Raw genomic sequence first — 27089 nt, forward strand, 5'->3', positions numbered from 1 at the left:
GCAAGGAAGGGATCGGGGGGGATGGGGGAACAGGCAGGGCAGGTGGGGGGTCCCCCTGCATGGTCCCCTTCCCACTCCTCCAGACCCCCCAACCCCTTACTTACTGGCAATGGAGCCTGGGTCCAGCTCCCTGCTGCTGGCACGCTTCAGCACAAGGCAAGGGCTATCCATAGAGATACTCTGGCAGCCAGAGCATCTCTATGGAAGACTCAGCCTATGGTTGCCTCATGGCACTGTCTGCCCTGCCCTGCTTTTTTTCTGTATGGGTTCTTTTGACCCCTGGATATCCTGGGGTCTAATTTCCCCCCCATGCTACAAACTTGCCGCACAGGAAACATTTTCTTGTTCCTGCATGTGCCTCTTGCAGCACCTCAAAGGGGTTTGAGATACTTCAAGAAGCACGTGAAGGCTTGTCTAGATGCACCCCATGGCTTGAAAGGCACAGATATCTATGCAACATATCTTTACAATTAACAAAAAATTTTGAAGGGCTCCTCCATAAGTGAACAGTGCCTGTTCTGTTCTCCAAATAAAAGCAGGGAACCTATAGAGCACTATGAAGCCAAATCACAGTTACATAGGCAGTCTTAATTTTTACATGTTTCCCATTTTTTAGTATTTGAATTGTCCAAGTCATTTTAAGCATTTTAATATAATTAATATTTATAAGAACAAGTGCAACAGAAAAGCAAGAACACATACAACTATCCAACATCCCAAATCATAGCTCCTATGAAATTTATTCTGAGGCACTGGAAGATATCATCATCATCTCTAGAAACAGCAGATGTGATTTATTTTGTCACAGCTTTGAATAATGAGGTTCTGACAAACACTATCAACAACTTGTACTTAGGTAAGTCATATTAATATAATCTATTTTAGTTCAGGAAAATATTAATTGTATTCCTATATATCCATGAATACTTATAATAGTCTTTTGGGAGCACAGAGATGCTATGCTTAAATTTCAGCTTCCCTTTTGAATAGAAATGCCAGAAATATAGAAAATATCCAATTTCCCATATTTACATGGAAGGAATCCTTTTAAGCCTAGAGTAGATATGCATAGCTATTGTAGGCAAGCTGTCTGAGTAATTTCTTTATTTTAAATTGGTTTTCAATATTTTCTTGATATAAAACATTAGAGATGTCAGATGACCCAATATCAAAAGTACACCTACCTCATGTTTATATAATATGTTTTGATACCTTTGTGTTTTCATTATGACTTTTCTATTGTTATGTTTAAGTAGTTAATCACAATTTATTGACTGGTTATGACCATGACATATGTATGGACTCCAACAGAGGCTAGACAGGAACTTGGGCTCCAATTCAGTAAGGCACCTCCGTAAGCGCATAGGATTCGATTTAAACTTAAGGCCATTCACATTCAAAACACTTTGGCACATTTCTGCTGAACTTTGAAAAGTCTTATATTCATGTCTTTAGGGCACATCTAAACCAGTTCTCTTAGCAAATAAACGGGACTTAGGCAGAGCAATTTAAATGGGCTCTGTGCCAGCAACCGCAAAATTCATAAGTTGCCTGATTTCAGCAGGTGATTCCACTGTAGATGACAAACTTTCCTAGGTGCCTACATTTCAACTTCTTCACATGCTCAGAAGGGCTTAATTTCCATGGCACAATTCCAACTGGTTACAGAAAGGCACTGGAACCTCAAAAGTACGTGGAGAAACATTTAATGCCAATGAACTGAGCTAAAAATGGTGAGTCTATAGATATTCCTGATACCCAATCTATGATTATGTGGCTTGCTTTAAACTGCGTGATCATAGATCAGGTCCTGCTTCTGAGTATGTTCCCTGGTGCCAACAACTAGGAACCAGGGGTCCAGAAGAGGCTGACAGGTCTGCAGGGAGGGGGCCCAGAGGGCTCCAGCACAGCTTCCTGTAGGGCTTTTTAAAATCCTCTTGGAAGTGCCTACCACTTTCTGTAAAGTGACTAGATCCTGAATCACCCTCAGGTGCCTCTGAAGTGTCTCCATTGACTGTATAAGAATTTATGTGCTTAAACTGGTCAAACTGAACAGACTTCCTGAGAAAGAAGCCTAATATTTAGCCACTGCAGTCCCCAAGTGTAGGTCCCTTGGGAAGCAATTTGAATCCAGCCACTAGCATTCAAGCCTGAAATGTTTGCTGCAATTGATTCAATAGAAATGATAAAAAGGAAGAGGAAACTGGCTGCAAAATGCTGGAGATCCAATGAGTCAGTCAATGCTGAACTAACAGTATAAGTCATGAATCTCATGAAGATGCACAAGCCTACAAATTTTAAGCATTTACAATATGAAACATAGCCTCAAGAGACTTTTCTGCAGCTCTACATCAGGGAGCCCTCATCATCTCCAATGCTTGACCATTTTATGAAAACAGTCTATTTGGGCAGAACTATTGCCAATTTACCTACCAGTAACTTAAAGCTATCAAGGTTAAACAGGGACACTGCCCCTTTAGGAAGCCAACAGATCAGGTGAAAGGGCCTCTCCCTCAGAACTACTCTAATGAATAGTTGCAATTTTCCCTGTATCTGGGACATTTTTACCTTTTATCTCCACACTAAAATATTTAGGTTGCTGTCTCTTTCTGCACTTCTCTCTTTACCATCAGCTAATACTGTAAGGAAACCTAAGCACTGTGCAGTTGTGTAGAGTGAAGCTCTGTAATACTTTATTTAAGGAAAACAGCATTATACACGGCTTGTCTACATCAATCATGTGGCAGAGTAGAGACTGAAACAAATGAGAATCAGAGACCTAAAAGACAAGCAGCATGAAAACTGAGACACAAGTATTCAATCTTGTCTGATTAATCAAGCAGTACACAGAAAAGCCCAATATAAAGTTCATCTATTTTTTTGGAAAAGGGTCTCTGTGCATGTGACGACCTGTACAATGTGGACATGGGGGGGTGGAAAAGGTATTAAGATGTAATATAGGAAAAAAATAATGGAAATATGATCAATTAACATAAGAAAAGGGTAATTTATGTTTGTACACTTAAAAAGTTCAGATTACTTGATAAACTACAGCAGTTCAGTAAGTTGTGCCTATGTATACTTTAATGCTTTATTCCAGGCATATGCTTGGTATAAAATATTTAGCTACAGATTTCTAGCATGTACAGAAAATCTTTAGTAAAAAGATCATGAATTTTATGTCATATCAAGTGAACAGTTGCTTTAAGAAACATTACAGCAAGTTAATAAATATTTTCAACCAAAGCAATTTGTTTAGAAAACTAGAACCAAAAAAACTTACGTTATTCTTCTTTATGTCATTCCAAATTTCCACTATGGAACAGCGTAATCTATTTTACATGCTTACAAGCCATCGAGTAAAATATGTGTTTTGACTTTATCACAAACCAACAATATTCTAAGTATAAAGATTAGTATTTCAAATACTATCTGAATATGGCATCTAAATTTAGCAGCTTGCAGTATAAGAATTCATTCAAAAATATACAGTAATAGTCTATGATTTCCGATTACAAATTTTAATAAGGAAAAATGATATGGCAAAGACAAAAATTTGCCTTTAATATTATTTGGCCTTTAGCAATTCTCATTTTTTTCAAAGCTAGGGTACATAACCAGTGGCCACTGCAGTAGACTTTGTTAATGGTAAATAAAATGTCATCTCTATTGTGTGAATAGTGAGCTCATTTTTATCCAAGGATTTGATATTTGACAATATACAGGCTCCCCTGCAGAGAAGGTAAAGAGGGTGCTATCCTGTTTCACTCAACACAGAAACACAAAAAGCAGTCATAATGTAAACCAGGGGTGTCCAACCTTTTTGAATGTGGGGCCGGATCAGGAACCTTTTATCACCCAGTGGTCCGGCAGGAGCGGGTGCTCGCACGGCCTGTCCAGTCCGGCCGCAGCTTGGGGGCGCAGGGGTCAAGGGGTGCCACGTGACCCTGCCGTGTCCTCCCTGACACCTGGGCGGCCTCAAGGATGCTCCCAGCACACCTGCGCAACCCTGGTTCAGCAGCCAGGGGAACATGTGGGGACTCTACAGGAGGGTGAAGGATGTGAAGGGACACCCCCCTGCTCTCTCTCCCCCAGGGCAGGCCGAGCCCAAGCCCAAGCAGCAGGAGTCCCTCCCTCCCTGGGGCCCGTGAGTCCCCACCCCTAGCATGATGTCTGTGGGCACAGGGGGATGTGGGGAGTCAGGAGCAGCGCCAGCTTCCCGCCCCAGTCAAAGTAGCAGCGGCAGCAGCATCTCCTGCAGGCCCAGCCGCAGCATCCCTCCAAGCTGGCATCCGCGCCCCCTGTGCCCGCCCAAGTGCTGCAATACAACCTGCTCCAGCCCACACGGTCAGCAGGGACTGGCGCAGAACAGGGCTGGCATGCAAATGAAAGGAGGGGTGGGGCTAGGAATGGAAACCCTGTAATGTGGGAGAGGGGAGGAGCTGGCATGGAAATGGGGAAGGGAGGGGAGGGGTGTCAAATGAGAGGGAAAGGAGGAGCCGCACGGCATTGTCAATGTCAAGCTGACACAGTGCATGTGGGAACCTTGTCGCTTCCCCAGCCCTTCAGGAGCCATCAGGAAGCTGCCAAGGGGCTGGGGGAGGGACAAGGGGTGGGAATGAAAGTAAACAGCCTTTACTTTCATTTCCCGTTGCAGCACCGTGGGCCACAGAAAATGGCTTGACAGGCCACATGGCAGCCCATGGGCCATATGTTAGACAAGCCTGATTTAAACAATCTGTCTGCAAGGGTAGAAGGTGTAAGGGAGAAAGCCAGGCAGTATTATTTGCAGTTCTCACTGCTTCAAGGTGGAGAAAATTCAGGGCGATTTTTTTTCCCTGGTACTTGCAAGGCCACCGACTTTAATGGAGTCAACACTTTATTCTTGAGATCCTTCTAAGAAGATAAGGTCCAGTCAGATAAGGGGATAACGTCTGGCTCAAAAAAAAAACAAAAAACAAACCCAAAGCCCCCAAAACTTGAACTGATGCCACAGCTTTGTGCTGAGGGATGTCAGACTACCTGATCATTATGCCTCTCTCTTAACATCTGAGGGGTGCAATGTGTGTGTATCAGCACACAATGACAGGCAGATAGTAAGAGACACTGACTATGCTCATCTGTGACTCACTATTCTTCTCTGAACTCCATAGAAGCATTATATCTCATAACTATGCGATTGAAGCACTACATTTCTTCCTCTTAAGCAGCATTATACAACCCTTTAATCTCCAAAAGATGCATCATGGATACTATTTATGTAATACAGAAACTAAAGCAGCCATGGCATTATTCAAAAGCCACCTAAAATCTGACTAGCTTTCCTGTTAGGTAAATATAAATCCATATTTTGTGTGTGATGCAAGAAAAAAAACTTTGAACCATAATAATCAACAGGCTCTGAAACAAGCCACTTTCCAACAATGGGAAGGTAATAAAAGAAAATGTTTTGATTAGACAAGTGTTCTCATAAGGCAGCAAAAACTCACTCACTGCTCCTTGACAAGTTTCCCTTTCATAAAAAACTTGCCTCCCTCAGCAAACGGAAATCCTGAAAATAATCCCATGCGTCCATGAACTGGAATATACTAGACACATCATTAAATTAGATGTACTGAATGAGATCATTTATATGAAGTCAGTGATTTTTAAAATACTGTCGGACCTAACACCCAGACACTGATTTACAAAAGCAAGCAAACAAAATGGATAATATTTTTTGTTCATTAAGTTAAATCTTATTTTCTTCGAAGAAAATTTCAATAGTCACAGAGTAAGCAAGAGGCTCTCTCTCGGATAATGGGCTTTGATTTAGCATTATTTCCATTTTATATTGATTACGTGTTTTAGTCACATCAACTGAAGAAAAAGAAAATAAGAGCTATGTAATCTAATAAATTTGATCAATATTACTAGACTGCTTTGCTACAAGCAGCCTCCCCAACTGCCATTTAGCATAACAAAGAGTTTCATAAGAGAGCATAAAAACACAGCCAAGTGCTAAAATGATCTACTCCATTCTCAAGTCCCAAAAAGTCTTGGCTAAAGGCATGCCAATAGACTGTGAAGATGTCTTGGCATGGAAGCAGACATATTCCTCCCACTCGCCCATTTGGTAAGATGTATGCCAAGCCAGAAGCAACTATGGGCTTGTTCAGTAGACTGAATCTATTTCTCACATGGATAATATAATTAGAAAGCTTTTACAATGGTTCTTTGAGAAACTTTTAGCAAGTTAGGACTGTCTTCCTATCATTACCCAAAGGTCCTTAGAGCAGAAGCATTTAAAACTTCCAAAGTAGAGCTCTTTTAATTAAGGCCCCTGCTCTTCAAGGAGCTCTCTGAAGGCATGATCCTTGTGCAATGTTCTCCTGTGGCTTTCGTGGGGCTCCTATACTTGATTCTCAAAGAGCCAGAACATCACCACTGTTTTCAGAAGTCTCTCTAAAGCCCCACTGGTTTCAACCTATCAACATTCTGAAGTATTTTTCTCATAATGGCACTTCTAAAAAGAAAAAAGAAAAAAATATGGATCAAGCCTATTTATTTTTAAATTTCAACTACTCTGTATCTTTGGGAGGACAAGACTGTAACAAATCACAAGGTAATTCTCTCAGACTCTGGAGTTTAAAAACCAACCAACCAAAAATACGAACTTTTTAAATATAATGACAAAGGGAAGAGATCCGCCAACAGCATTATTATAAACAAAAGGTCAGCATAAATACATGATGTCTCAGGGCATGGGGACACTGGAATTGGAGAGGGGTCTGTGAATCCAGGGTCCTTGTACCCTGGGACTTCTAGAAGCCAAGCATGCAGCTGGATTACCCAAGGGTAGGCTAATAATTAGGTGACCGTCATACCTGCCCAAACAGCTCTGGATCTTGAAATGGACTCTGGACGGTCAAGGCTGAGTTTGACAAGCAGCTAATTGTCATACCTGGTCCCAATACTTCTGGGTCTCAAATGAACCTAATCAGGCTGGGAGCTCAGGAGTGCTGTGACTGGGACCAGAAAAATATTATGCCCCATTCCAAACATTGAGTCTACTGCCATGTACATCTGGAGTGGGTGGAAGCACAGTGTTTGGGATGTAACATAAAATTCCCCTGGTCCCAATCACAGCATAATTTTAACATCATTCTGAGGCCTTATGTTATCTATATGCCATGGCATTTCATATAATCTAATTCAGGAACAGGTCATTACTTCAGCTGGAGAGACGCATGTCTTTTGGTGAGCTGTTGAGGCTCCACCCAAACTCCATGCTCCCATCACCTTTCTGGGTGCAGGCTCTGCACTGCCACAGTCCCCGCCCCATGCTCCACACTTCCACCCAGCTGCAGCTCCCCCTCTCCCTCCCTCCACTTCTCAACTTGGTGCCTGGAGTGAGTGGGACACCAATGACGCTGAGGAGGTCCCCAGGCAGCTGCAGCAGTGGCAGCAGCAGCCTCACCTGGAAGCTGTGCGCTTGCTGGCCAGGCCCTTCCGCACACCAGTGTGTGAGCAAAGTACATGGGCTGAGTGAGGTACTATTAGTTGATGGGTGCCCGAATACTTGATAATATTGCCTGGCAGGCCAGATCCTGCCCACAGGCTATATTTTGCCCACCCCTGTTCTATTTAGATGCAACTCTAATGAAGGGGTGGGGGTGAGGGGAGGGAGCAGCTATCTATGATACAGAATAATAGATTAAGGACCAGATTTTCCTAAGAGTTAAGTGTTTTAATACCTTGAAAAATTTCATCCCGTGTCCTACTCTAATGTATGTTATGAGACAGCTGGATACCCAAGTCTCTTCTGGCTAATTTCTCATAGGAAAGTGAAACTAAAAGGATATTCTGGATCATCCAGAGTAGTCCTTGCTATCAAAGACAACCTTTTCATGTAAACCCTTTCATAAACCAGATAGGAGTTGTGAGGTCAAAACTTCCGTATTGATTAGATAACTCTTATTTCCAGACTAAATTTATTAACAGCTAATTTATACCCATTTCTTCTTGGGCTGGCATTGTATGACACTTTAAAATTATATTATAAACTATCCAAGGCAGCAAACAATTCTTCTTATGTAATTGTATAGCCCTTACTTCAACAGGTCCCAAATCATGAGTGGAGACTTCAGTTGCTATGGCAATACAATAAATAATAAAAAATGGTTTCACAGCTCTGCTATCCTGCTTCTCCACCAACATATTTTTTTAATTAAAGCAAGTGCACTTACATGAAATTTGATGAAATAAATTCTTCTGCCACTGGCTGACCCAGCAGTACTTTTCCATCTATGAGTTTTATGATTCTATAATAAGATGCTCATCCTAGTCTACAAGTGCTCATTTTACAGGCCCTTAATCTTGTTTATGTTTTCATCTGTACGGTGGGACACTTGCTGAAAAACAGGACACACTATCAAGAGTCTATGCCCTCTAGACATTTCTTTCTCCCATGAAGGTAATCTATTCAAAATGTCTTTAGATGTTTTTGAATGTTAGTCATTCTTGGAGTACTATTTTCCCTAGCACAGCTTAAAAACTGTGCAACATTCAATGCCCAACATGGAGAGCAATAAAATCCCTGTGCTCCCTAGACACCACTAATTTTTGGAACAAGCCATTAAATACTAATCTTCAGCTTTTGTTTTTTTATAGCCAAGATGTTTCTTAGCATAATGATCTTCTGTCAGCAAAGTCTCAAGTAAATAACAGTTGTATCAAGACCTTTCCAATCATAGCCCAATCTTATTTATAAAAAATATTTCTGGCATTTTACAGTCTCCTGTGTGCTATAAAAAAGTACTGAATTCAAGTAGCTTTCAACTGAGGCATTACAGTATTTTTAATCTAAACCATACAGACAACAATGGATCCATCCACAACCCTCACCACTGCCAGGTACCTGAATTTATTTGAAATTGAAATTTACTTAACATAGATGTTTCACTTCTGTAGAGCCAAAACTAGTAAGAAAAATACAGAAAATACAAAGCCTGAAGCAAAAGAAAAAAAGCTTAATGTTCACCAGTGTCTGATAATACCAAACTGTTTATAATATGGAGGCATTCCATTTGCACCCAAAAAGGAGAACGAACCCATTACAGCTAGTTCCATTCAAACCCACAGTAAAAGCTGACCCTTCCTGAGAAAACACACCCTCAATCCTTATCTAAAGAAAAGAGACAGCTTTAAATAAACCATGTAGAGAGAAAAGAACTGCAGATGTAAAAATGGACATCACTCACCCAAGCACCTGTAGGGAACCACGATATGAGGCTGACTCTTGCACTGCTTCCGTCCCCTTTTGCACCAGTTCTGGATTGTCACAGGCTGGTTGGCTTCAACCACATTGGTAATTTGCAGTTCAGGATAAACCTAATGTTCAAACACAAAGAAAACAAATGCAGTTTAAGGCACGCTTACTGGGCCATTTAATATTATTACAGGTATTTGTAATAGGCACCAGTGATGTTCACATGCATGCCTTCCCCTTTTGTTGTATACTACACAGACATCTTTACTTTGTAATATTTTATGTTATGAATTTTCACTGTCTCCATTCATCTAAGGAGGAACCAGGTATTATTAAAAACCAAATTTATCTATCTGCTAAACTGGTGACAGCTGGCTTTTCCTTTTCATTAAGGCTTTAAATGCCTCTCTCAACTCTACCTACACAAGAATTAAGTGAATCATTCACTTGTTACTCTTGCAGATGAACACCACCAAAAGGAACTCCTGCTACTTTAACAGTCTAATGCATCCAGTTTGGCAACCTTAATGAAGAACTTGGACCAGTCCTTCATCTTTTTCAGTGAAGTCATCCTAAACTCAGAGCATTCCTTTCCCTGGCCACTTTTTGCATTAAGACTGTCAAATCTGAATTTCCCTTTACAGTCCACATCTTCTCTCACCCTAATAATTTGCTGAACCACTTGCCCATATTTCTGACTTCCTTAAAATTGCTCATCTTTTCCAAATGCTACATGTACTCACAATCACACTGTGATAATCCCTGAAAAAAAACTGCAAAGTTACGCCATTGATAATTTCAATTCACCCATAGCTGTGATTTCATCTCTTCTTCCATTCACATACCACCATCCTCACTCCCTGCCCCTCAACATCTTTCCCATTATCAGTTTTGACCGTGCTCTCCTCTGTCAGAGATCAGTTCTTAGCCATTAACAACCTGTATGTAACAGTTCACTAACCTCACAGTAACCATCAGTTTCTCCATCCCTTTCTCTGGAGGGAGGCAAGAGCTCATCTCTCATGCTGTTTTCAAAAAAGTATCTGTTAAACCAGTCCTAACATGGAGCTCATCATGATATTTATTTCCCTTTACTTTTATTTGCAACCATACCAACCAATTTCCAACACACTAAGAGTTGTGTATGAAGACACTTAACAAGAACATAGTTCTTAGCCCTTAGAATTCTGTCCGTTTATGATAAAGGACTACTTGTTTCAGTGTTTTTCAGCAACTGGAAGCTCAATATTGTGAAACAGAATTCACCTTAAAACAAAGACAAAGAACAAGGAACCCCCTTTTGTCAGAGGCATGAAGTTTTAATGGTTCTAAATCAGTGGCTCTCAAACTTTTTAGAATTGAGACACTTCTAACACACAGTTTCATAGTTTCTCCTTCTGACCCTAGACACTATGAAACTATGAAACTCCTCATAAGACTCGTGGCACTTCTCAGAAAATGCCAGCTATTATTTTTTCACTCATTTTTTACTACGGAAAAATAATAGAGTAATTCTTCTGTTGCAAGTGCTCTACAATAAGTCAGAAATTTTTAACACTATGAATTTCTATTTGAAAAATTTGCATTCATCTTGTGTCTTGTGCGTTTGCCACCAAACATGAGCAGCACTCTTAGAAGGATCTCATGGCACCTCAGGGTGCCCTGGTACCCTGGCCAAATACCACTGGTCTAAAAGAAATGTCTATTACATACTCTTATTAAGCGTTTACTCTCTTGAAACTAGCGTGAAAGTCAAACACCTGACCTCTAACACAAATACAGTGTTGGTTTACTTAAAGATAATGGATTGAAAGACTTTTTGAACTGACATCAGTACCAGGTTTTAGAAATTAAGTGGATGGAAAAAATAGTAAGGGAGAAGGTGCAAAGAAGAATACAAGGCAGACTCATCTAAATTCCTATTAAAGAAAATGGAAATGTGTTGGCCAGATACTAATGAGCTGGGACAAGCCCTACAGTGGAACCCTCCAGAAGACCAAAAATGGCCTAGCGAAGGACAATACACCAGAAACCAGAGGAAGCTAGACTGAAACTGAGCCAAGTTAAGCAGCAGGCCAAAGGACAAAAATGGGCAGATGACTGTTGTAGAAGTCCTATACTTCCTTTGCCAAAGCAGAGGGAATTAATTTTAACAATCTGTAGTCTGATACAATGTAGACACTTAGTATTAGGCATAGTTCCACAGTAAGAGAAACCCCCATTCACCGCAAAGGATTTAAAACATTAAAAAATGTGCAAGTCAGTTAAAAAGTACAATATATATTTTAAACTGAAGCTAAATTTTAAAAAACTTTACACTGAAATGGCAATGGCCAGAAGTATCTTTGCACTTTTTACTCTTCTGATTAGCAGTACTTTAATTCAAGTGGCTTGGGGTAGTATGTACGCATAGGATGGGAAGCAGTATAAACATAAGCTCTGAGCTAGTGAAACCAGCCAGTTCTCTGCCCATGGTCAATAAAAGAGACTAAATTAAAGATTGTACAGCTACATTGTACGCTATGATTAAAACACATTATACAATTACTTTTAAATAGCTTGTTACATGTAAATCAAGGGCAGTTATTTTACATTGCCTATGGAAGATGACCAATTATACAATGAAATAGTTACCCAATTCCCCAGAGCTAGAAAATCAACACATTAAGCCAAATATCCATATCCAGTGAACACCACCCTGGCTACTTATATCACAAATATGATGAACAGTACCACCGAGCCAATCCTGCTTTTATAAGCAAGTATCTACAAAAACGCAGCCATTTGAACTTTAATTTATGACCGTTTACATCCAAACACCATTGCCACTGTGTTCTCAAGTCCCTATAGCAAGAGATAAGGGGCTTGCAAATGTGGATGATTTTCTACTACATACTTGGGGTGCAGACACATGACGCATTTATTATGCGAGAAACTCCGTAAAAGCGAGGGAGACGCACAATGAACAATCTTAATGTGGTGTAAGACTCTCTCTTCCAAGGTAAAAAGACCAAACAAAATATGTAGTAATTTTACCCGGGTGATTTACTAGGGAATAAACATCACATGTTTGCTTCCCTACTCCGCTTCATTTCAGAGTAGCTATTTGTGCAGGAAGACTAGCAAGTATGGCAAAAGACCAGCTTGGCTTAGCACAGAACTCTTCAGTGAGCTAAAACACAAAAAGGAAGCTTGTTGTGGAAGCTTGGACAAATGACTAGGGAGGAGTATAATAGTGTTGCTGGGCATGCAGGGATGAAATCAGGAAGGCCAGAGAACAACTGGAGCTGCAACTAGGAAGGGGCATGAAGGGTAACATGAAGGGTTTCTACAAGGATGTCAGCAACAAGTGGAAGATCAGGGAAAGTGTGGGGCCTCTTACAGAACAGGGGAGGCAACCTAGTGACAAATGATGTGGGAAAAGGATGAAGTACTCAATGCCTTTTTTACCTCGGTCTTAACAAGCAAGGTCAGCTCAAGACTACTGCATTTGGCAGCACAGTTTGGTGAGGAAATGAGCAGCTTGCCAGGGACAAAATAACAGATTACAGACTATTTAAAAAAGCTTGATGTGTACAAGTCCACAGGGCCAAACATGATGTACCCAACACTGATGTGGGAGTTGGCTGATGTGATTGCAGAGCTGCTGACCATGATCTTTGAAAACTCATGGTGATCGGAAGAGGTCCTGGACAATTGGAAAAGAGCAAATATAATGCCCATCTTTAAGAAAAGGAAACAAGGAGGATCCAGAGAACTACAGACCAGTCAGCCTGACCTCAATCCCTGGAAATATCAAGCAATCCATTTTTAAGCATTTGAAGGAGAAGATGGTGATTAGGAACAGTCAGCATGGATTCACCACGGAAAAGTCATGCCTGACCAACCTGATTGCTTTCTGTGATGACATGACTGGCTCTGTGGATACAGTGAGAACAGTGGACACGATATACTTTGACTTTAGCAAGGCTTTTCATATGATCTCCCACAATGTTTTCACAAGCAAACTAAGAAGTACGGGTTGGATGATGGACTATAAGATGGACAGAAAACTAGCTGGATCGTCACACTCAAAGGATAATGATTAATGCCTCAATGTCCAGCTGGCAGCCAGTAGCTACTGGAGTGCCCCAGGTGTCAGTCCTGGGGCTGATTTTATTCAATATAAATAAAAAAAGCTCATGGTAGAAAATTTCTATTTCCAAAGCAAACCAAAACTAAATATTGGTAAAAGGAAATAAAAAAAATAGAGAAAATCCTCACTAGCTCTGTACACTCAAGACCTACAAGTACATTTTGGGTCCCAACTTTCTAATGCTTTCTTAATGCTACAGTACTCTAAATGAGTGGGTAGCATTCAGCAAAGCACGTTACTTAATTATCTTCAATCAATGACCTAACCACCTGGAAGATGAGACAGAGTGTGCCCTCAGCAAGTCTGTGGATGACACCAACCTGGCGGGGGAGGGAGGTGGAAAAATAGATATGCTGGAGGATAGAGCTAGGATTCAGAGAGACCTCAACAAATTGGAGGACTGGACCAAAAGAAATCTCATGAAGATCAATAAGGACAAGTGCAATGTCCTGCACTTAGGATAGAACAATCCCATGCACCAATACAGGTTGGAGATCAACTGGCTAATCAGTAGCTCTGCAGATAAGGACCTGGGAGGTACAGTGGACAATAAGCTGAATATAAGCCAACAGTGTGTCCTTGTTGCAAATGTTAACAGCATACTGGGCTGCCTTAATAAGAGCACTGCCAGCAGAGTGAGGGAAGTGATTTTTCCCCTCTATTCTGCACTGGTGAGGCCACATCTGGAGTACTGTGTTCAGTTTTGGGCCCCCCATTATAGAAAGGATATAGACACAATTGGAGTGTCCAGAGGAGGGCAATGAGAATGGCTAGTGGGCTGGGGCACATGACTTCTGAGGAGAGGCTAAGAGAACTGGGTTTACTTAGTCTGAGGAAGAGAAAACAGAGGGGATTTAATAATAGCCTTCAACTAGCTGAGGGGTGGTTACAAAGAAGATGGAGTTAGACTGCTCTCAGTGATGGCAGATGACAGAACAAGGAGCAGTGGTCTCCAGTAGCAGCAAGAGAAGTTTAGGTTAGATATTAAGAAAAACTCTCTCACTAGGAAGACTGTTAAAGCACTGGAACAGGTTAGCCAGACAGGTTGTGGAATTTGCATCCTGGGAGGTTTTTAAGACCCAGCTAGACAAAGCCTAGGCTGGGATGATCTCGTTGGGGTGGTCCTGCTTTGAGCAGGGGGTTGGACTAGATGGCTTCCTGAGGTCCCTTCCAGCTCTAATTTTCTATGATTCTACAATTTGTTCAGTGTAAATAGCCATCTATCTCACTAGTGGCCATGTGCTGTACTACTGCCTATAGAGCAGGCAGCCAGCTTGTGTACCCACTTCTCATAAAATACACTATAAATTCCATGGTAAATTATCCTGTAGTAAATGTGTTGTATTGCCCTCAGCATGCTGCTTCATTTGAACATCAGGGTTAAAAGGAGACACTAAACTCCAGAACATGAAAAGCAAGCAACTCCAATGTGGACAATATGAGTTATGATACTTCAATAATTATTCATAAAAGAAGCAGAGAGAAAAATCAATGACTGCACTGGCTCCACAGAAGAACTCTTGAACTTCAAACATTACACAAAATGTTCTTGTTTTTATATCAGATTGGTTTCATTCCTTTGAACAGTCAAAAGCGGTAGTAGGGTTTGCAGGGAAGTGTGAGAAGGCAGGAGGTTCCCTCTCCTTCAACCCAGGGCCACTGTTTACATCAAATAACACAAACAGAAATGGTCCAGACATTTAAGACTCTAGTGGAGTTTATACCTAGCTTGCCATCTTTGGAAGATAATATATTGTTCCATTTCCTTTCCTCTGTTCCCTAAAGAAATGGATAAGCTAAGGGTTCACCACTTACAGTGCTGATGAATCAAGGTAAGTGGCACATTTTTAGATTCACTGTATCCACATGTTTAATAACTGCAGAAAGAAATCCTGGTGTATTTGCAGTGTAATACTGATTTTGTACCGCAACAGCGGGATTGCGAATGAAGTAAAAAAATCTGCCTCTTTCCTCTTAAATCTGAAGTCTCCCACTCTAAGCACAGCCTGTCCACACACCTGCTCATGTTCCTTATCTCTGTCAGAGCAGCACCAAAAGATATTAGGACTTCATGATCATAGTGAATCCACTGTTTAATAAACACTGTTAAGCATGAACACAGTGGTTGTGCCTCACCCCTGGGTCCTGACACACAACAAGGATAGATTCACAGTGCACACTAGACTGGATTTAGATCACTGCAAAACTACCACTCATATTAAAATATCCAGAGCAATTTAAATAGCACCATTAAGATCCAGGCATTATGTAACATTAGATGCCATCATTAGCACTATCTTAGCTGACAAACCTAAGACATGATGCAACGTAACTGAAATATTCTCACTGCCACTTTTTCTAACACAGCTCACTATGTCACTGTCTCTCAGACACACACACACACACACACACACACACACACACGCAGAGTAAATATTCTATTTTTTGTTAAATAGCGTCTACATTTCAAGTTTTGAAGCACCTTAGTTGGTACATGTAAAAAGAAAATACCAGCTATCGCTCACAAAATTGTATACAAGCTTCAAGGCCCTGATAAAGAAAAGCATTCCTCCTCAGAGTTTTAACATGCTTAAAATTAAACACCTAGTGATGTGCTTTTCTGAACTGAGGTTTGTATGAGTGACACCTAAAAAAAGGTGGCATCTGTCAAAGAAAAATCTTTGATTTCAGATGCCGATGGCAAAAAGGTCAAAGGCTAACATAACATATTTTGTCTTTATAGTTTCGTATCCAACCCCCCCCCCACTTAAATGTAAAACACATGCGCAGTCAATCTCGCATGAAACCTAAGCAGAAGTAAGAAACACACAGTCTGTTCACAGTCATGATTGGCAGTCCTGTAATTATTCATGCCTGGCGTGTTGTAATAGGCCACCCTGCAAGCTATAACTTTGGAAAGATTTCCGCCTTCAGCGGAGAATTCTGTACACGCCCTAGAGGTTAAGTCAGCAATTTGGCCAGTCACTGACCTCTCCCCACCGACGGTAAAAGTTTTCAGATGTATTCGTTTTTGCCGGCTCGTCCGTTCTTATCAAGAGCTCACGAAAGTCTTCAGACCAAAGTTACCTGTATGCTTTGCTTAAAATCTGGACCATGCAGTTTGTAATCTGTGCAACAAAAATATCTGCATGCTGAGCTAAATAAATCAACTTCTCTTTCTACACCGCGCGACCACAACTTTCCTCCTACACTGCAATCTCCTGTGGTGTAAGTAAAATAAACTTTTTGTATAACCAATATGCTTTAAAATCTCCTGACTCCAATCCACCGCTATTACCCACCTGTCCGACTACCTACCCCACCCACGTCCAGCCGGTCGTGCCGACCCAGGCTCGCAGGTCAAGGGTACACCGGTCATCGGACGCGACAGTATCAACCCACAAGGCCAAGCAAAAAGAAAAAAAATATGATTTTTTGTTTAAACTAATTTCACCTAGAAATTACCTTGAGCTGTAAATAAAATCTTTTTACTGGAACAAATAGCAGGACTTGTCTACTTCCAACAAATACCATTTAACAACAAAGAAGCACAAAAATAAAGGAGCCTTCTCTTTTATTTTCCATTAATTATAAGTTTCCTGAGATCTTTTGAATGCTCACATAAATAAAGCTTTTGGACACCTTCAGAAGCAGAACCAGGCTTTGAACTTCACTAGTTATTCAAAAAGTATTGCTAAGGTGCACAAGCAGAAATAGTGGCTCCAGTAACTTATGATTTTCTATATCTCACAACTTATAAAATCTATCTGTTCTGAACTGATGTGCTACCTACCCATGACATAGGGAAATGAGGTGCCCTGCTGAGTTTCTTCTAGATGATCAAAATAGATAGCTTTAGAAGATTATGACAGAAGACTCTTAAATTGTTAACCTTATAAATCACTGTGCAGAAAATTAGCACTTACATGTACTACAGAAAAAAGCCTAGTGAGGAAGTAAAGGACAAAATATTTTAAAGTTTGTAAGTATGAATCAAGATATGAGACTATCAATTAAAGTAAATTGTCTGACTAACAAGATCAGTCCATTATGAAGTTTGCCTTTATAGATCCAAATTAATGAAATTTTACTTCAGACTGCATTGAATTTACTGCAATGTCAATCCAGTTAAGTTTAGCTAACTTACACAACCCTGATACCATTTGCCTATGCAGAATCTAATTCCACAAACACTTGGAATATATAGCTAACTCTGCTACTGGTTGTTCCACCAATTTCAAAGGATCAGTGCCATAAAAGGAATAAATACATGCCTGTTTTGTACACAAGAAAAAGTAATTCTCTGGAGCTCTGGAGAATCCTCCAGGAACACAACTCATTTTAACATTTCCCCCTGAAAATTTTCTAGTTCTTTCAGGTTTTCATTTTTAAAAACACTTAATAAGAAACTTGTTTAGCTCATGGTAGAAAATTTCTATTTCCAAAGCAAACCAAAACTAAATATTGGTAAAAGGAAGAAAAAAATAGAGAAAATCCTCACTAGCTCTGCACACTCAAGACCTACAAGTACATTTTGGGTCCCAACTTTCTAATCCTTTCTTAATGCTACAGTACTCTAAATGAGTGGGTAGCATTAAACAAAGCACGTTACTTAATTATCTTCAATCAATGACCTAAAAAAATCATAAAATTACTCATACAAAGATTGGGAACATAGTAAATGAAAAGGAATGGTCACTGACATAAAGCAAGGATCAGCAACCTTGACGGGGTAGTGGGCTGCAATAATGTAGTTCAATTCAAAAGCAACCTGACCACCATTCTGCCAGTTCTCCCTGGCACCAAATGCTGCTGGATGCGAGAGCCACCCATCACTAGACAATGCAGAATCATCCCTGTTGCCAACATGCTGTCAATATTTGGGCTTCATGGACTGGATAAATTGCTTGGCAGGCTGAATCAGGCCTGTGGGCCACAGGTTGCCAACTCTCGACAGAGAGCAATCTGGATTACCTACTAACAACCAAACAACAGGCATTTTCACTTGGCCAAATGTTCAGTCATACAACTCAGAATGAAGGCTGGATAAGTAGGATGGGGGAGTCCATCTTGGGTTAAATGACTGGGTGGGGAAAAAAGAAAGAAAATATGTTCAGGTTCATGATGGATACACAGTTGACCATTACTTCAGACTGTTTTGCTGTGGTCAAAAGAAGATAATATGATTCCTTGAATGGGTGAATATTGAGTAGGACAATCAAACTGCAGTCAGGGATAAATTCATGCAATTCCTAAGGAAAACGTTTTGCAAGTAATTAAACTAGATGGGGGGAGGCAAACTTTTGGCAGATGTGCCACAGATTAGTCTAAAACCCTGCCCAATACTGCTCTGATTCCCTTTCTACCTGATCTGCCACTGTGTTGCCTGCCTCCTCCATGATCTGCCATGTCACACAGAAAATGCCTTTGCCACAAATTTACCATCCCTGAACTAGATCATCATAGCAGTCCATCCTGATCTAACAATCTCTTACTCTAATGGATCAACTACATTTATCTGAATCCAAGATGAGCCCCCCCACTCCATTTAACGTGGGAGAGAAAAACACTAATCTTGGATTTGAGTATGAAATGATGGGAGGGACATGGGACAGACAGTATCTGTGGCCCCAGCACCACCCCTGCCCCTGCCTGCCTCCTACCCCTCCCTGCAGCCTCTTCCACATCTCCAACCCATAGCCTCTGCTTCCTTTATGCCCCCCCCGACCCTTACCATTGCTATTCCCTCCAGCCCCAACTTCAGCATCACAGCTGCAGCTGCCACCAGGCCAAGCTGGAATACAGCAAGCACATGCTCTGCATTCCAGGCTGGAGCAGAGCCATAACTTGCTGCAGCTGGAGCAAGTATAAGTGGCTGGGCAGGCAGGAGGCAGAAGTGACAGGGACAAAGGGAGAGAGGCAATGAGTGGGTGAGGAGGCTGGGGTTGCAGGGGGGTTACAGGTAAGGGGGGCAAATGGGAGGAGGGAGACAGGCAGCAGGGGGGCAGGCAACAATTGGTGCAAGCCAGTGGCAGGCATAAGGCAAGGTGCTCAGCTCCCTCACCACTGACCCCCCATTGCCTCCCTCACTGCCTGCTCCCCTACTGCTTCTCCTACCACCTGCCTCCTGCAGCCTATCAAGCTGTGCCAGGAGTGGGGGTATGTATTTAAAATGACCCTCCAATAATTAGAGTCTCTACATGGAAGATTAAAACTAATGTATAAAATTTGCCATGTACAGAATCAAATTATTTGGAGGTTATCTTAAATTCAGGGTTGTCTTGGATTCAGGTCAACATAGTAAATCCAAAAAACAAGAGACAGCCTAATTTAATCACACTAAAATCTGTTAAGGCTAGCTAATAAGATCCTACTCTATACATTCTTGATAAAGCCCAAAGTGTTCCATATACATGCTAGAATAAACATAAAAGATATTATAAGCAAAATTATATCAGACAAGTTTATTTAAGTGCTTCAAGTACCAAGCAACTATTCAGCCACAAAGGGTAGGACTTCCACTGTCAAGGAGTTCAGCAGTATCCACGTTTTAATTCAGAATCTGCTCATTTCACAATACTGTTTCTAGCATCATGTTTACTGTTCCCCTCCACTATGCTTAACATTATTACAAGTTATATAAACTATTAAGAATCCAACATAATTATTTAGTTTACTCTGCATTTTTTATTAACCAATTAAAATGAATCGGTACTAGTAACCCAAAGTTGTAAATTAGTACTTCTTAGTTCTCCTAAAAAACAAAAAAACAAAAAACCAATATGCAATGTGAGCATACTTGTACTGCAAGTTAACAATATTTTATATATGACCCAATTTTCTCCCTCTGAAGAAATTAAATATTATATTCGTACCTCCCAGAAGCAGGGTCCCAATATTAAAAAAGCAAAACAATTTTCCAACAGCAAATGTTCACAGTAGTTTCACTACTGGGATATGAACAAGCAACTGAATGGAACTAAACTTCCAGATATACCTAGGATAATACTTCTGCAGTGCTTCTGCAACCCTTGAACATCTTTAGCTGAATTGTAGGAGAGTGCTATTTCATAACGGTAACCTAAGTTAGATGAACTGCATTAAAATGCAATTAGGAACTAGTGTACATCCTCACCTATAATTTAAAATAGAACTGAACCGTGGCAATAGGAATAGCCAAATCGTATTTTAATTTCAAACAAAATTTACATACTTAATCAACTGCCAGTTTACGCTGAAGCACTTAACAGTATTTTTTTCTCCTCATAAGGATTCTCAGTCTCACTCTGAATGCATTGCCAGCTAATGCTCTGATCAGAGATTGATGGCAAGCAGAAAATGGGAAAATTCTGTCTGCCCTACTTGAAATGACGTAGCGTTCTGAAATACATACACATTCTTACATTTAAAGCCCACCTGCTAGACCTTGATTTTAAAATCAGATACTAAATTCATGACAGTGTGATATTATTCTGAATTTAAAAGCACCCAACTTGATGATCTTGATTTCTGTTTGGGGGCTCTAAGTCAAACTTGAAGACAAATAATGACAATCCTTTATTTTTTACAGGTTTGAAGAAAAAGGACCCAAACCATCTTAGTAGGCAAGAGGGTCTGAACAGATGTAACAATTTTATCTGTATCGGAGGATACCAACATCAACAATTAGATTTAAACATGTCTGCATGATTCTGTAGCAATACAAATAATAGTAAAATTGTTCCATATTTTAATCCTGCTTCATTCAGCAAAGCAGAAGGTAGGGTAGAGTTGTACCTTACAGACTAACTCAGGGGTGTCAAAGATACAGCCCAAGCACCAAATTCAGCCTGTGAAGCTGTATCATCCAGCTCTGGTTGCTGTCTCTGGGTCTCAGAGTGACCTATTGGCAGCATGTGAAGTGTACTAGACAGCCCTTTGCATTGCATGAGACACTTGCCAAAGCTCAGAGCAGCAGAGCTGTGTACAGCACCACCTCAGGTCATAGCATGCTTGAACTATGCACCACAGTCCTGTGGAGCAGAACCTGGCCACATGTAGTGCCCACTCCAGCTGCTCCAGGACACGTGCTGTATCCAGAATACAGGGCTAGTCTGTGGGTCAAGTTCAGCCTGCAGACCGGCCCTGTGTCACCCTGACACCCACAGATTAACTTAAGCTTTTGTGAGCCACACGCTCACTATGTCAGATAAAATTCAGCTCAACTGTATCATAGACTCATGTGAATGTGTTGACGGCCTAGAGCGACACAAACTGATCCATACTTGGGAAGGGGGGAGAGAGAGCGAGAGTGAACACATCCGGATGAATAAAATAATGTCTGGCAAATGAGTCCACATTAGATAAAGAAGAATTCAGAGAAATGCAATTTGCAATCACGTGTAACAATATTTCATTTCAAAACATTTGAAAAAATAAATGTCATAGCACCAAAACTGAAACACTCACATACTGCTGACAGCCAGCCAAGTTTGAAATCTTTGCTGGATATGAACAGTCAAATTTCTCCTAAGGCATGACAGATAACACTTCATACTTTTAATATACATCACTCATTAAAATATCTAGGTTGCATTGAAGTCTTAAGAGAATAGATTTTTAAGAGCTGTGAAAAATGTAATGGACATACAATAAGTAAGACCATATCTTCAAGCTTCAAATAGAATAAGAGAAGTCTTTTAATCACATAAATGAAATATCTGCCAGGTAACTGTTGGAGCACATTTCAAAAGGAATCTGTGCATGCAATATGAAAAGTTTAGGAATATGGGTGACTAAGGAAACTGGTGCTCTTAAAGATCCTCTTGTGAGGATATTTTTATAAGGATGACTAAGCTACATTTCAGTCTAGCAAGCTGGTGACTTAATAGCACAAAGAGGGGGTAAAGAGGTCATTTTCTTTCTATCATACTACTTGGTTAGGCCCTAGAGACATCATTATCATAAACCAATGTGTGTGCACGCATGTATGTACACACATATGCATGTGTATATGCATGTATGTACAAACATATGGGGGCTGGACTCGATCTTCCGAGATCCCTTCCAGCCCTAATGTCTATGAAATATATGAAATATATGCATTTGCGTACAGACACTCTCCCCCTCCCTCCCTCCTCCAAATAAGGCACTCCCTTTGTTTTTTGAAAGGCAAAAATGTAGAAAGACAGATTTTCCAATCATGGCTGACAGCACGACACAGAACAGGTCCTCCTGGAAACACAAAGTGTCCACAAAATGTGGCATTCCAGTAGGCAGTCTGGATGAGGCAACAGAAACTTCCTAGTATAGCAGGAGAACAACAAGGCTAGATCTTTGACCAGGGGTAAGCAAAATATGGCCTGCGGGCCAGGTCCAGACCATGAGGCCATTCGATCTGGGCCATGGGGCCCCTAAAAAAAAGGTAGAAAATTAATATTTATCTGCTCTTGGTTCCTGTAAAAAGTGACAGGAACAAAGGGCAGTAAGACCCTGGGGAAGCCTGGTGGGCTCCCACAACAGCAGGGCCCACCCAGCCCCACCCCCCACAGCCAGAAGCCCCAGCAGAGACTTCTGGCCTGGGACCACGTGGCTGCCTTGCACCAGAACTACAGCTAAGTGGGCAGGGAGAAGGGCCAGGGGGACCCCAGGCAGGGAAGGAGCATAGAGGGAGGGGAAAAGTGGCCCCTCATCCACCCTGTGGCCAGTGCCCCATGCTGCAGCTGCTCACAGCCCACTGTTCCTTCCCAGCGGGGAGGAAAGTGACCCGTTGCCCACGAAGTGGCCGGTGCTTCCTGTTGCAGCTGCTCACAGGCACAGGCAGCCTGAGGCTGGCTACGAGCAGCTGCAGTGCAGGGCACTGGGCATGAGACGGAGAGGGACTGATTCCTCACCCCCGCCCGCGCTCAACACCACCTTACAACCTGGCCCCACTGCCAGCCTGGGGCTGTCTGTGCCTGCAAGCGGCTGCAACAGAGAGCACCGGTCACTAGGTGGACGAGGGGCTGCTTTTCCCCACGCTCAGCACCAGCTTCTTCCCTGCCGGCAAGCAGGAGGTCGGGGCTGTGTGCTGCCCCCTGCCTGTACTGCGGGGCTGGGGGCACTGGGAGCGAGTGGGCGGGGAGCCAGGGGGAGCATGAGGCCTGCACCGGTGTCCCAGGGCCAGTGCCAGCAGGGCCCAGAGTAGGGTGGCAGGAGTATGGGATCCCAACTGGCAGGGGCTCTATGGAGCAAGGCCAGCTCCCCCATCTCCCTGCTGGTGCAGCCCAGCCCAGCTCCCCAGACCCCTGCCAGCTTGCACCTCATTTTGGGTCCCACCGGTGCTGGCCCTGAAACGCTGGTCCCAAGACATTGGGACACCAGTCTCAGGATGGTTACCAGGGGGCGGGGCACCTGCCAAGGGGCAGGGCTACCCACACAGCCCTCAACAACCTGCTAAAACTGGGTAAGCAGCCCTCGGCCCGAAATAATTGCCCGCCCCATCCTAGACACTTACAAGGACAAAGTGGCATTTCTCCACTGCAAGCCTTTTTAAGAAGCTACAGTGCTCAGCCAATAGCTATGGTTGCGAGAAGGTTAACATAGCACTTTGCTCCTTGTGCTGCTGCAGCCAGAGAGAATTGTGAGCCACCTTGACAGTATTACAGCACAGTGTCTGCATGCTTTTATGACAGAGAAGAAGGAAAAAACCCCACCTTCCCTGCTTCACCCCAATTTTGCAGGGGTGATTTTGGAGGAAAGATGTTTGTGATATACAGGAAATTTTACATTTGTAGTATGGATGGGTTCATGTGACAAGGGCTAATTTAATACCACACCAGTAGGGTTTTGGCCCATGTTCAGACTTACGAAGTATATTTTGTATTACGCTGTTGCACAGCTGAAAATAGATAAAAGAAAAATAGATATTGCCAGGATTCAGAAGCATTCAGTTGGTTGCACAGGCTGACAGTGTAAGCATGAGAACTTATTCCCACCTCTCAGATCTCCTACTGTTTGAGAGAGTTGAGTTTAATTACATATTAAAACTTACATTTATTTAGAATCACATCCACTCATGTGCTTGCACATGGTATCTGGCACCTTATGATGCCAATCTTTTCATCAATCATAGAACAAACAACTGGAAAGGACCTTGAGAGGTTAACTGGTTCACTTCTCTGTCCCCAGTCTGGATCAAATTACCTCTTGGGATTTGAGCTCTAGCACCACCAAAACGCAGAAAAAACCAACAATATTATTTATCACTTCATCTGGGAAAGCACAGAAAGATGTACAGTGCAACCTCTTTTTTTTAAGATTATGCCTCATACATAGAAAACTTGGGACATTGAGCTGCCATACCCCTGACAATGTCTCCCAGCCCTAAGAAGAGAACAGAGTCTATAGTTTTAAAAAACTGATGTATAAAGATGACGCCAGTGCTACACAGACAAGGCAAGCATAATAAATGCGTCTGGCCTTCAAATTCATGGATCTTTGAAGGGCATCCACAACATTCTGACATGGCAATAACATCATAACGTGCAGATAGGCAGACAGACAAAACCACCACACATACCTCAGAGCCTTATGTGCTCTCTTCACCCCAGAGAAGGTATTAACATGGCGAGCGTGCTGGTTTTTTGCTGGGGGGGTTTTTTTTTTTTTTGCAAACTTACATGCAGTAAAACAAAAACAAATAAAAAAGTTGAGTGTGCACTGAGCTCTCCCCACTGCTGAATCAAACGGAACACACCACCTCCAGCTTAGTACTGCTAGCACTCAGGTTTTATCGTTTTATAAAAGTGATTTTTTTTAAGCAAGTGTTCCATAAAACCCTTGCTTTTCTCTAGGCAGTGCACTGTCAGGCAAATTGAGTGAGATTTCTTACCTTCTCAGACCACTAACATTTCTATACGAGTCCATGTTACAGCATGTGACTTTGTCAAATGTACCCATTCGACTATTCTACATCATACCTGACCAAAGTCAACCGCTTCCCCTCAATGTTCTCTCTCTTCCTCCAAAACACATACATGTACTCTTTCCTACAAAAGTAAATGTAGGTAAAACCAAGACTAGTAAAAATGTTTATTCATGGGACACTATACACGTTCCATACATGTGATTCACTACTTATATCATCCTCGGGATTCATTTCCTCCATGTCACTTCATAGTTGTTCCTAAAAAGACAAACGACAAAGGCAGACCTTGATGTAAAGGGATAATCTGCCTCATCCTCCTGCTATCTGAACAGGTTTAAACCCCCACAAAGATCAAACTGCCTTGCAAACTAGTCGGTTCCTTATCAACAGTTACAACACTAATGATGTATCCCACAGCCCTCTGCCTCACATTTTCTACTCGTCATGTTAAACTTCATGCTGTAGTCCTCTAAAATCCTACAATTCTGCCATCGCAGTGAAAAGATTCAATAAGAAGTTGACCAAGAGAAAAGGGTAGAAGAGATTAATCTGATCCTCTGGCAGAAATGTAGGGATTGCCACACTGACAAAAGCTAAGCAAATACCAGCAACCCCTAATGAAAACACAAAATATTCTCTGTTTCCAACTCAAATACATAAATATCCTCTGTGAACAGTAATATCATCTCCTTTGTCCAGCTCTCCTATCCTTCACAGTACCATTACAGTAAAATACTAGTCTTCTATTTACCACCATGTTACATAAATCCTAGTAAAAAAGTCAGTTGGTATTAGTTCTCTATTGTCATGAATTCTCTCCTTATTTCAGTGGGGCAGAGCAGCAGTGCAGACTTGAGGGGACTGCTAAAGGAAGGGAAAACTTGGAAGTATTGACTTATTAGTGGTTCATTTAGGCTGCCTACAGACATTCAGGGAGGTTAGAGGGAGATAAGACCGAGTTAAGAATAGCCACCCAACCCAAGGTAAGTCAGGATGGGGGAGAGGGCTAGCAAGTGAGGCTGGAGAGTCAGGGGTCCAGGAGGATTTTGTGGGATTAGGGTGGCTCACTGGGTCTACCAGAAGGTGGGAGGGTTGGAGGGGAAAGGGGCTATTTTTAGGCCCCCAACTACCGCCTCTCCCCCAGAGAAAGTCAAGCAGCACCCTCACCTGTAATAAACCTACCCCACATCCTGCCCTCTCCTCCTCCCCCTACCCTGACTTACAGCATCAGTGAACCCTGACAAAAGCCAGCCCTGGGAGTGGCTTGTGGGCTGGCAGGGCAGGGGTTGGTGGGCTGGGGGTACAGGCTGGCTGTTACATAAGTGGGGGGAAGAGATGTCTGTCTGGGGGTGCAGTAAGAGTGGGGAGGGCCTAAAACAGCCTGGTTCCAGGGAGGGGATAATAAAAGTGCAGCCCTGGGGCTAGGACCAGTGGCTGAGCTTTCCCAGCCCTGGGGCTGCACTGGGAACCATACAGAAGTTTTGCTAGATCAGTCTTACTGGACTTGACCTTAGTCAGACTACCTCAGATGAACACCTAAGTTAGATCGGGTCAGCCATTTTTAGATCCATCTAACTGTCCTGAACTTTTGTACAGTTTGCACTAGTGCAAGGTTCATACCTGGGTGAAATAATTAGATTGGGTGGCCATTTTTAGCACAATCTAACCTCCCCAGATGTCTGTACACAGCCTGTGTGCACAACATGGCAGACGTGGGGAATGATATGGGAGTGGAGAGAGGGTAAGGAGCTGGAAAAAGTGGATAAGAGGAACATACACAGGCCGACTTGGATGCAGAAAAATTAAGCATTAAAGAC

General features: G+C 42.0%; 1 protein-coding gene and 1 long non-coding RNA gene across 5 annotated transcripts in view; both read right to left on the minus strand.

Moving 5' to 3' along the window:
• Positions 1-3972, minus strand: part of LOC109305732 — a 20015-nt gene extending 16043 nt beyond the window's left edge. The window contains exons 1-3 of the long non-coding RNA XR_002099688.1: positions 3806-3972; positions 2285-2288; positions 180-198 (exon numbers count right to left, since the gene is read on the minus strand). This is a non-coding gene — a long non-coding RNA (uncharacterized LOC109305732). The remainder of the gene's footprint in view (positions 1-179; positions 199-2284; positions 2289-3805) is intronic.
• Positions 1-27089, minus strand: part of APP (amyloid beta precursor protein) — a 357591-nt gene that overhangs the window by 214378 nt on the left and 116124 nt on the right. For all 4 annotated transcript variants that reach the window (XM_019528781.1, XM_019528780.1, XM_019528779.1 and 1 more), the window contains one exon: positions 9243-9372. In XM_019528781.1, coding sequence (XP_019384326.1) covers positions 9243-9372 — 130 coding nt within the window. The remainder of the gene's footprint in view (positions 1-9242; positions 9373-27089) is intronic.

This window comes from Crocodylus porosus, unplaced genomic scaffold (assembly GCF_001723895.1).
Source record: "Crocodylus porosus isolate Cpor-Errol unplaced genomic scaffold, CroPor_comp1, whole genome shotgun sequence".
NCBI lineage: Eukaryota > Metazoa > Chordata > Crocodylia > Crocodylidae > Crocodylus > Crocodylus porosus.